Here is a 12000-nt window from a genome sequence, read left to right as displayed (position 1 = left end):
TCCTTCCTTCCTTCCTTCCTTCCTTCCTCTTCCTTCCTTCCTTCCTTCCTTCCTTCCTTTCTTTTTCTTTCTTTCTTTCTTTCTTTCTTTCTTTCTTTCTTTCTTTCTTTCTTTCTTTCTTTCTTTCTTTCTTTCTTCTTTCTTTCTTCTTGCAGTAAAAACACACAACATAACATCTACTATCAAAATCTTTTTTAAAAAAGATTTATTTACCTATTTATTTGAGAGAGAGAGTGGGGAGAGGGGCAGAGGGAGAAAATCTTCAAGCAGATTCAACTTGGGGTTCAACCCCGGGACCCATGAGATCATGAACTGAGCCAAAAACCAAGAGTGGGATGCTTAACTGACTGAGCCACTCAGGTGTCCCTGTCATAACTATTTTTAAGCATAAAGCTTAGTAGTGTTAAGAATGTTTACATTGTTGTGGAATAGATCTACAAAACTTTTTCATCTTGCAAAACTGAAACTCTTATACTCATTATACAGAAATTCCTCATTTCCCAATTCTCTCAGGCTTTGGTAACCACAATTCTTCTTTTGGTTTCTATGAATTTGACTACTCTAGATACCTCATATAAGTAGTCATACAGTCTTTTTGTGACTGGCTTAATTTACTTAGCAAATGATGTTGTAACATCATAATTTCCTTCCTTTTTTTAAGGCTGAATGATGTACCATTGTATATATACTATATTTTGTTCATGCATTCCTTCATCAGTGAACATTTGGGATGCTTCCCCTTCTTGGCTATTATAAATAATGCTACTATAAATATAGGTGTGCAAATAATGCTTTGAGACTCTGCTTTCAATTCTTTTGGACATATACCATGAAGTGGAGTTGGTGGATAATATGGTAGTTCTATTTTTAATTTTTGAGGAACCACCATACTATCTTCCATAGCTATTTTACAACATTAAAATCTCACAACAGTGCACAGAGGTTTCAAATTCTTGACATCTTCACCAACATTTGTCATTTTCTATTATTCTGATAATAGTCATTCTAACGGGTGTAAGGTGGGCTTGGATTTGGATTTCATCTTTTCATATGGTTGTTGGCCATTTGTATATCATCTTTCAAGAAATGCCATTTGAAGTCCACGCCCATTCCTGAATTAGGTTGTTTGTTGTTGCTTAGTTGTAAAAGTTTTTTATATAGTCTGGATATTAACCCCTTATGAGATATAGAATTTGTAAATTTTCCTTCCATTCTGTAAGTTTTCACTTTCTTGCTCATGTCCTTTGATGCACAGAAGTTTTTAAGTTTGATGTAGCCCCATTTTTTCTATTTTTTGCCTTTGTTGTCTTTGCTTTTGGTGGCAACTCCAAGAATTATTGCCAAATCCAATGTCATGAAGCTTTTCCTCCATGTTTTCTTCTAGGAATTTTATAGATTATGGTTTTATGTTTAGGTCTTTTATTCATTTTGAGTTAATTTCTTTCATATAGGGTAAGGTAAAAGTCTAAGTTCAATCTTGTACATGTGAAAACACCGTTTATTAAAGTGACTGTCCTTTTTAAAATAATATTTAGGCCTATCACTGCCACAAAGCTACATTGCCTGTTAATCCTACTATTAGAATTTTTTTTTAATTTAACCTACTAATGAAGCATATTACCATATCACATTATTTTTAAGAATGTTGATAAATGTATTTCAGTATAATTTATTTTCCTTGTAATCCTTTAAAATCTATTTTATGAACTGATTGATTTTTATGCATTTATGATATAAAATATTTTATACCTATTTATTAATTTTACATTATTATAAGAAGGAAGCTATTGGTTTCACCAGACTGCACAGGGTTTGTGGACTCAAAAATTATTAAGAATTCAGAGATTATTTCAGTAACTCAGACAATGGATGAAGCCTTGAACTACAGCTATGGCAATAAGAAATATGTAAAATCAAGAAAAGGCAAATTCAGTATGATTTCATGATTAAATAAATGCCACAAACCAAGGAGAAGGTGAAGTCTATGATGCCCACCAGATTTTTAACTTGGGTGACTCATTGGGTGACTGTAGTTTTCTGGGAGTCATCAGTGTAGAAGCTGCATTTAAAACCATGAGAGAAGGGGTGCCTGAGTGGCTCAGTTGGTTAAGGGTTTGATTCTTGATCTCAGCTCAGGTATGATCTCAGGTCATGAGTTCGAGCCCCGCATCGGGCTTCATGCTGGGCATGGAACCTATTTAAAACTGTGAGAATACCTGTCATCACCCATGGAGAGAAGGTAGAGGGAAAAATTCAATCAGGGTGAAACCAATATTCAAAGACCAGCCAATTCATTATTTTCAGCTATGGTGTCATGCAGTATATTTAATGTGTCAGCAAATAGAACTAGTATATAAAGAATAAAACTTCAATAAGCAATGGTGGTTAATTTGTAAAGGACCAATTGTTATGACTCTCCTCTGCATTTATAATTTTTGCACCTGCAATTATTTGCATGCAAAACAAATGCAGCTACAGTTGCCTAATTATAGGCACAACCATCCAAAATTGCCCACAAATAATAGGACAAAGAGATGCCATCTGTGAAAGTGCAGCTACTGCCTCAGACCTTTCCTGTTCCACATCCTGTAAGGCTTCCCTTTGGCTTCTGTCTTGGGCTTCATTCTTGCCTGATCTCATTCATGCATTATAGGCTGGTCATTCTAATGAGCAAAGTCAGTAGGTCTTTCCTCTTATGCAACCATTATAATTACCCCCCACCAAATATAAAATGTACCATAGTATGGGCAGACTGAAAATGGAAGCCATTTCTGAAGTACATCATTTGTCTTGTTAGTGTGAACAGATTCAATTTTTTATTCACGTGTAATTTTACAAGGTAGGCAACTTGAATGCTGTAAAGACGAAATCTCATACAAATTTCTGCTCAAAGGTGACAAGAAAATTATGTTACTCTACTTTAAAAAAATTTAGCCATTTATTAAAAATACAGCTGTCAGTTTGGATCAAATATATTCATATTTCCCTATTATATTATTAGGACCATCATGAAATTTAATATTGTCCCTTGGAGTTTGATTTCCTACAAAAGTGTCATAACACAATCAGTACTATTGCAAATAATTATTGAACTGTGTGAAGACTAGTTATGATTTCAGGCGGGAAATATATGATAGTGGTCGAGAAATACAAAACCCAGGTTAACACTTGATAAGGATTCTGTTCTCATACAAATGTCAGTAGTAATAAATGTGGGGACCACATAGCCTGCTTTATGAAAATGAAATAGGTTCCAGGCAGAATAATTTGCTAAGATTTTAATGATATAGCTCAAATATTACTTGCTTATCATTTAATCATATTAAACACTCTGAATCTGATAAATCCTCTGTGATAGAAACAATACACTTAAGGAATGAGAAATTGGGTAGTTTATTAGACTAATGACTAAAACCAGAATGTAACGTATATCTCTTCTATGAAATCTATAATTCTCCATTCTATTTATAGTGTTTGGAATTGTCATAAAGTATTATCATGAAGGTTTCAGGGGCAAATGGAGGCTTAGGGATTTTAAAATGTTCATCAGCTTTTATTTTTTTTAATTTAAAATAGTATAGTGAATAGGAAGGTTTATTTTTGTCCCACCACATTTTTTCTCAGTGGTACATAGGTCACAAAGAACTGAAGCAGTAATCAGACACCAGCCTTAAGTTTATGGACAATGCAGCACATGTTTAAACATTTAGACATTGGAAAGTTAGACATTAGAAATATAGTAAGATATTTAGATTTATCAAAAGAAGTCATGTTAAGAAAATTAGAATTTATAAAAGGGAAGTTATCATTCCAAAAGGAGAGTTAATTAGACACAAAAGATTGTTCTGTTATATATAACTGAACATTTCAATGGATGCAATCAAAATTTAAAATATTGTTAATGGCATGATAAACTTAAGCTGTTTGTTTTCACAAGAAGCAAAAGAACATTTTGAGACATTAAAAAAGATAATGTTACTCACATCCTGAGCTACCATTTGTTGATACCAGAGTCAAGTTGGAAGGCCATGGATTCCGAACAATATCTTGCCAGTGAATTGTGTCTGTGTAACAAAGAAATTTGTTCTGGTCTACATACACTCCACCATTAAGGATTTCTGTATTAAAACAAACAAACAAAGATTTCTTGTCAAACTTTTTGTTGATGAAAAGGTAGTCAATAAAAATGATTTATTCTTAAACTATTTTATTTTATTTTATTATGTTTGTGTATCACCATACATTACATCATTAGTTTTTGCTGTTGTGTTCCATGATTCATTGTTTGCATATAACACCCAGTGCTCCATTCAATAGATGCCCTCTTTAATACCCATCACCAGGCTAACCCATCCCCCCACCCCCCTCCCCTCTAGAACCCTCAGTTTGTTTCTCAGAGTCCATAGTCTCTCATGGTTATATTCTTAAACTATTTTAATGTTAAATTAGAGTTACATTGTTAATAGCCAAGACATCTTTTAAAATATCACTGAGTCATATAAATTGATTGCAGAAATTGGGAAAGATTGAAAAATATAAAGAAATACAACCACTCATAATATAAATACCCAGAGAGACACTCTTCACATTTTGGTATAGATGTTTTCAATCTCTTTCCTTTTTGTTTTCTTCTGAAATTGGAATAACATTGAATATAATATTTCATAACCTGCTAGTTTTAATATTAAGTGGTGAGTCTTTAATGATAATTAAATGTTATTCTACATTATTTCTAATGAAACTACAATATGCTAGAGTATAAATTAAATAATATTTAACCAGTTCCCTCTTATTGGTCATTTAACTTGTTTATCTCTCTTAAAAAAATTATTAGTCCATGTGACATCGACTAGAGTCAGTAGGAAGCAATTAAAACAAAATGAAAGCTAAAATTAATGTTTCAATTATGAAGAAATGCTCTTTGATCTTTGATCCTCTCAAATGGAATCAATAGAATTGCCAGTTATTCTTTAAGAACAACACAAAGACATAATAAAAACCCGATGGTTCATTGGAACAATGGCAGGACCATGGGATAAAACGCACTAAAGCCAATTTTTACTTGATTCTCTATTTCACACAGGCCTTGATCAGCTAACTTGTTCCCCCTGAACAATAGCTGATAGTATATGTAAATTCTCTTGCAGATTGCTTTAAGTTATCCAGAAAAAAAAAAAAAAAAAAGATATTCCCTCCGAAAGTACTATTTGTTTTTTTTTTTTTGGAAAATACTATTCTTACTACTTGAAGAAATTGGTTAGAAATACACATAGCATCTTCCTCCTCAATATCTACCCCTTCTATCCAATATAAAAACAACTTAAGAGAAATTATATTTCAGTCCATAATACACTGTTACAAGTAACAAAAACAGTTAACAATAATTTATATAGCTAGAGGATGATTTTTCTCACATAAGAAATCTATAGGAGGTAGTGGTGTCCACAGGACCCACATCTGTTTTGTGTGTTGGTTTTATTCGTTACAGGCACAAGAAGGTTGATGTATCTAAAAGTGTCTGTCTGAATTCAAGGCAAGATGAAAACAGAAGAGCAAGCAAGAGACATCCTCCTACTGAGGCTCTGACTTTCTATTTGGGAAGAGATGTTCTCCCCAAGGATTATGTCGGCATTTTATTGGCCAGAACAGTGTCCCATGAGCATTTCTACTACAAGAGAGGCTGGGTGGACTTATTGCTACTTGAAAAAAACTTAAACAAGCAGGACTGTTAGTGAGAAAGAAGAGGAAGATGAATAATGGGAAGGCAACTACTCTATTTCCCATGGTGGCCTTGAGAAAATTATCTCTTTCTTGAGTAGTATCCCTAGCTAAACTTTTAAGAGTCACCTTAAACCAAGGAGGGAGATAAAAGAATGAAAGGAACATATGACACCGTAAGAGGAGTATTTGTGGAAGTAAGATAGGTGGGCACATCTCAATTGCCTTATTGTGTTGTATTTATAAAATGCACCAGATTAATTTTGACATCACAGGGCTTTCCACATTTAAAATCACTCCAGTTCTCATCATCAATCTTTTCACTGACTATTGGTTCCATTTTCTCAGGTGAGGAAAAAAAAAGAAACAAAAATAAATTAGATCATCTTTCTACTTCTAAAACCCAGTTCATTATTTTTCATGACCTAACCATACAATCTTCATCAAAGCAGAGGGAGATATAAGACATAAGAAAGATTGTGAAAATGGATTTCTACATTAATGCTTGGCATTAAAGTTTCTATCTATGAAATGTGACGATCTCATACTAATAGCTTTCTCATGAGACATTAGGTGATGCTCTTCTGCTCTAGAAATAATTCTTCATTAGGTGGCAAGAAAGGAGATTTTGACTGCTATCCAGGAAATGAAGGTTATTTTTCAGTCTACATTTGGAAAAGTTCTACTTTAAAAAAATGTGAGGAGAAAACAATAGCTCAAATATTGTAGAAAGAATGTATTTTTCAGGATTCACATTATAATTCAAATAGTTCATATTGAAGGAACACAGTATCCATCTCTAACTTCCTATCTAAAAATATTTAAATGGAATCAGATTATATTATACTGAATAATAATCTCATCAAATCCCTTCAACAATATTAATCTGCTACCAATGTTGACATTTGTTTCTCAGAAATATTCTGTTCAAAACCTTGATTTATACTTGGAAAAGGATTTAGAAAAGAGGCAGTAATAATTCAAGTATAATCTTACATGTTAAAATTTCAAATTAAGACTACAATCATGATCAGTTTGGATAACACCCTAAATTCAAAACCCAGCATCTGCTAGCAATTCTGGTCAGGAAGATTTATAAACTTCTAGTATTTAATGATGGATTTATAAGGCACATTTAGTCTATTCGTGTATGAGTCTATTTTCCCTGAAAATAGTCTTTTCCTTTATATTTGGCTTAGATTGTATTCTGTTGGTGAATGTTGAAACACTATAATCAGAAAATGAGCATTTTATTGACATTTATAGGAGAGTTTTAACATATACTTTATCTTACATTTTCTTTTGATCAATTTGGTTACCTAAAGATAGGTGAGGAAATGTTAATATTGTACTTATTCATTGGTATAGTTTACATTGAGTTTATAACTTTATACTTTTTTTTTTTTTTTGAGAGAGAGTGCATATGGGATAAGGGGGTGGGAGGGAAGACAGAAAGAGAGGGAGATAAAATCCTAAATGGGCTCCATGCCCAGCACAGAGCTACATGGGGCTCAATCTCAGGATCCTGAGATCATGACCTAAGCAGAAACCAGGAGTCAGATTCTTGGCCTGAGCCACCCAGGTGCTCCTATACAAAATTTTAAACTTTAATTTAATATGCTTTTTTGGTGAAATATTCAGTTAGATTTATTCCTGAACTAAGAAAATTCTAGGGAAATATATTGACCTGTAAGAAAGTTGTTGGAAACACAGATTATTTACTGGACAAAAGGGCTTCCTAATGTTTTTGACTATTATGGCTTGGCTGCCTTTTTAGATTAGAAAGAAAGACAAGGATTAGAAAAAGAGAAATGCTTGGTAAGATATTTATCCAAGAAGATATCAGGAAAATGTCTGGTCATACTTCAGATCTATGTTTACCAACAAACAAGAACAGCAGAGTTATCATAAATTCTATTAAAGACTTATTGGATCTGTGTTATGCCAAGAGAGTTTCCCTTCCATTAGAATGAAATTAAGTGATTAATAATTAAATTTTTAAACCGTGACAAAAAAGAGGATTTCCAATTCTAAGTAATATAGAAAACAAGCACAAATGTAACTGACATTCACATAAAGATGCACAAAACCTGGAAAAGTGAAATGACTTAAAGAATAAATAAATAACCTCAGGGTCATCCCATCTATTGTATTTCACTTCCACTGTAGGAAATATATCAGAGAAAATTAGGAGAAACACATATAGAATCTTGGTCATTGTAATAATTGGTAGAAAAAAACTGCTATGAATTTTTTATCATATTATATAAAAAAACTCCCAGTAAGTTCACAAAACAGAACTCTTTTTAATAAATGTCACAATTAAGTATGGTAAGATATATGAAATATGATCTTCTATGCAAGAAATATTTAATTTTTAAAAAATTCTGCCAAACACTTAAACAGGTTTGTGTATCAAACATTTCCTACTAGATTAATGCATGCAAGTCAAGTAAAAAATATGAATCTTTCTGTATGTAGAGTAAGTAAATTATAATCAACACTACTCTTACATACATTGAATTTAACATATATAGCACACAATTTATAACTGAAATACTAGACTAAACTCTATGAAGGCAAGGAATATTTTTCAGTTCTGTATCTATATCAAACCTGAAGCAATAGCTAATCAACACATATTTGTTAAATCAAACTTAAAACACAAAAGTAACATGAATTTGCCACCAACATTGATCAATTAACTTCTGTTGTAACTTTTAATTTTAAATTCTGACCAAATCAAAGTAAAAATGAAAGTTATTTTTTTCCTTAAACACTCTATAGTTTATCTGAACTGGTTCTATATTTCATTATGTCAGAGGTCCTTTCTGTTTTGGTCAAAACTCTATCCCCAGTGTCTAGCATTATGCAAGGCAGAAGCCAGATACACAATAAATATTTGCTCTATGAAATCAAATATAATAGCCTGATTATAGAAAAACATATTTGGGTAGACCAATAAATATCTATCTTGAGTATAGGAAAAAATTTAAAAAATAGTTTTTATAAGCTGAAAGATAAATAGCTTTTATTATATAAAATGCTTATAATTGATAATGTACAAAATTACTGCAAGCAGTATGTTGGATATTTATAAGTCACATTTAGACATTTTCTTCTGTATCCCTAAACCTATTTTGTGCATCAAATTCAGTTATATTTATCAAGTAAATAATGATGATTTTGAGCTATCCTGGACACATCAAATTTCCTCAAACCTGTGCAAATTACCTAGTATATGTAAGAGCATGTTTCTTATATTGAATTGTAAATCTACCTCATATTGTTCCTTAAATTATTTTCTAGAAAGGTGTAAAGTGCCAATATGACATGTAAGAGGATATAAAGTATTTGTGTCTTAGTCTTCCAATCCGCAAAGATTGTCCATTTGACCATTTCTTCCCTTGATTTCCCATTTGCATGAGTCTAATGAAGAAGGAAATGTTTGTGTTATTTAAATAAGTTCTTTTGCACTCTTCATTTCTTTTCAAATGCTAGTTATTATAGTGAATTTGGGGATGACTGACCATTAAAAGAATCGCTGACATTTTGCAAATATATTCTCTCAAAAGAAAATGTGATAAAATACTGAATCATGTTTTTTTTCCTCCCCTGCCTGGTATGAAATAGCCTAATTGTGATGAAGCATCCCCGCTGAAAATACAGATTAATATGACCTCCTTACATGGTTTAAAAAGTTGACAAAATTGCTTTGACCCCAGGCACAATTTGTAACTACTTCATAAATAAGACTGAATGTCTTTTTTTTTTTTTTACAAAATAAAGATAATTTTAAATGCAGTTAGCCATATTCCACTATAGTCTACATGACTGGTATCAACAGTAAACATTTTACTTCTACTCACAAAGCTACCAAAGGTAATATAAGAAAATCAAATAAGCAAGAATGAAATACTTAACATCAATCCCTGATTGTATATCTAAATGTCTTGTTTTGCATGGGCACATCTACAGGTAAACCTTAGAGTTAAAATAATAATAAAAATAAAGATTAGAGATATTGCACTTGTCTAATTACTGTGGGAATGTCTGACTAATCCATATATCAGACTTATATTGCCTAACCAACCCAAAGGTCACAGTCAAGAAGTCAGAATCCAAAGTGGCAAAGCCCATTTTCAAGATGAAGCTATAGGACGCAGTCACTGGATTTTCTCAGACATAAAGCAATGTATCTTTCTTACTGTCATCACCTTAAGCCACACGAGTCTGTTGGCAGATAATGATACAAAAGTAATATAGCTCACATCATCCACCTGTGATACTTAATACATCAACTCTGGAATGGACTTGGTCCAGAGATTCCTATATCTTTCCCAAACCCAGAGCTTTCAGCTGGGAGCACAGTGAATTGTGCTACCCCACTGGGTCAGCCCTCAAGGTTCATTATTAATAAGCTGAGACTCTAAAGGCTAATGAGAACCGGGTGCTTGAGGAGACAATGGCTCATTCATCATCAATCAAGCTTTGAAGTTTTTATACAGATGATTTAAGGAGAGTTGAAGTGTGCAAAATTGAAATGTCACATTTGTATTGGGAGTGGGGAGAAGGTGATAATGTAAATGAGTGATATAACCCTCTGTATTTCAGCTCAATGATCAGAGTCAAAAGCTCATGGATGCGGATACTGAATGAATGCTGGGAAGCAACAGCGGACAGTTTTCTGATCCAAGCAGGCAATTTCAAGAAGAAATGATTAGGTTCACTGGCTGAAAATCAGCTTAAAATAGAAAATAATGGCAAAAATATCTTGATTTCAATTGAATAGAGCTCAGTAATGCTCTCCATAAAGTTCCAGTGTAGAATTCTTAGCTTTCATTATGTTTCAACTTGCGTCCGAACTCTGAGAAGTCTACTATGACCTTCTAGCTTTTAGAGGTTAACTGCTGCTAACTCATATAACACTGATTATTTGAACCACTCCCCTGACAGAGCAAATACTATCCTACCTTCTTTATCCTTTTGCATGCTTATCTTATCTCCCCTCTTATCGATCTCTAGAGGATAAGAACCATGACATACATCTTTCTGTGGCCTTAGTGTAAAAAAAAGTGTCAAGCACATAGTAGAAATTGATGATTATAATGACAATAACAACATATTTTGAGAACATAACTGATATTTGTAAGAAAGTTTTCGGTTGCTGAATTGATAGTCTAATGTAAGTCATATTTCCTCTTCATGTACTAGATAATGTTCACATTATAAATCACATAAAATATTGAATGAAATCAGTGTAATCTTAATGTATTGATTCTTCTTATCTATTAGGGAAGTAGTAATCTACTTAAACTCATTGATGTTGTCTGGAAAATTTTAAAAATAAATTTTGTCTTGTAATTGCTTTAAATTATGATTACAGGATTTCCTTTTCAAATTGTTCTCTTACCTCATTATATAATTCTATGTATGTGCCAATATGTTTAATATTTACCCCTAATAATTTCTCCCAAACTTTTACTCCCCCTATGTTTCCTTATTTCAGTTAAGATCAGAATAACATGCTGTGAAAGTCAAGTAGACTCCAAACTTGAGACTTACCATTAATTCATTTACCTCTATATTTAATCAATCTGATATCCTGAATTAAATTTGTCATAATGTCTCTTAATTTATCCCATTCTTTTTACATCTACTGCTATTCTTAATTCAGGTTCTATCATCCCACAGCAGATTGAATTTTTTGCTTCAAGCCCACTCTCCCCACAAATTCATCTTGCATTCTAAAGTCATAGTAAATTCTATACTATAGGTAGATAGATACATATACATATAAGTAAGCAGCTGGTTAGATAAGACAGACAAACATACAGATAGATATGCTATAGGTAGATGGGTGGGTAGATAGACAGATAAATAGATGATGGATTGATCCATCTTCCACTCTTGGGGCTTTGAGTGCAAAGGCAAAAATACCGAATCTAGGTAACTAGGTAAAACTAAGTTCAAAATCTAGTTTTCTGCTTCCAAGATGTGTGACCTTGTAGACCTTTATGAAACTCAGTTTGCTCAACTCTATAGTGGAAATATTGTACTCATGGTATCTGTCACACAGTTGTTGATTATACTACACTTTATACTTAGTAATTACTTAGAGAGCTGTTTACTCATTAGTATAAACAAGAGTAATGCTTTTTCTATGTATTTATATAAACTTTGCATTACTTAGTATTAGATTAGATTATATTTAAAAGAAGACAGAATTTTATTTATTTATTTATTTATTTATTTATTTATTTATTTATTTATTTATTTATT

General features: G+C 32.3%; 1 protein-coding gene across 1 annotated transcript in view; it reads right to left on the bottom strand.

The window, feature by feature from the left end:
* Window positions 1-12000, bottom strand: part of ERBB4 (erb-b2 receptor tyrosine kinase 4) — a 1078432-nt gene that overhangs the window by 352817 nt on the left and 713615 nt on the right. The window contains exon 4 of the mRNA XM_035007223.1: window positions 3984-4118. Within this exon, the coding sequence (XP_034863114.1) occupies window positions 3984-4118 (135 nt within the window). The remainder of the gene's footprint in view (window positions 1-3983; window positions 4119-12000) is intronic.

This window comes from Mirounga leonina, unplaced genomic scaffold (assembly GCF_011800145.1).
Source record: "Mirounga leonina isolate KUSES-001 unplaced genomic scaffold, KU_Mleo_1.0 Mir_151, whole genome shotgun sequence".
In the NCBI taxonomy this organism is placed as follows: Eukaryota; Metazoa; Chordata; class Mammalia; order Carnivora; family Phocidae; genus Mirounga; species Mirounga leonina.
The sequence above is the reverse complement of the archived record's forward strand: the minus strand, read 5'-3'. Positions and strand labels throughout refer to the sequence as shown.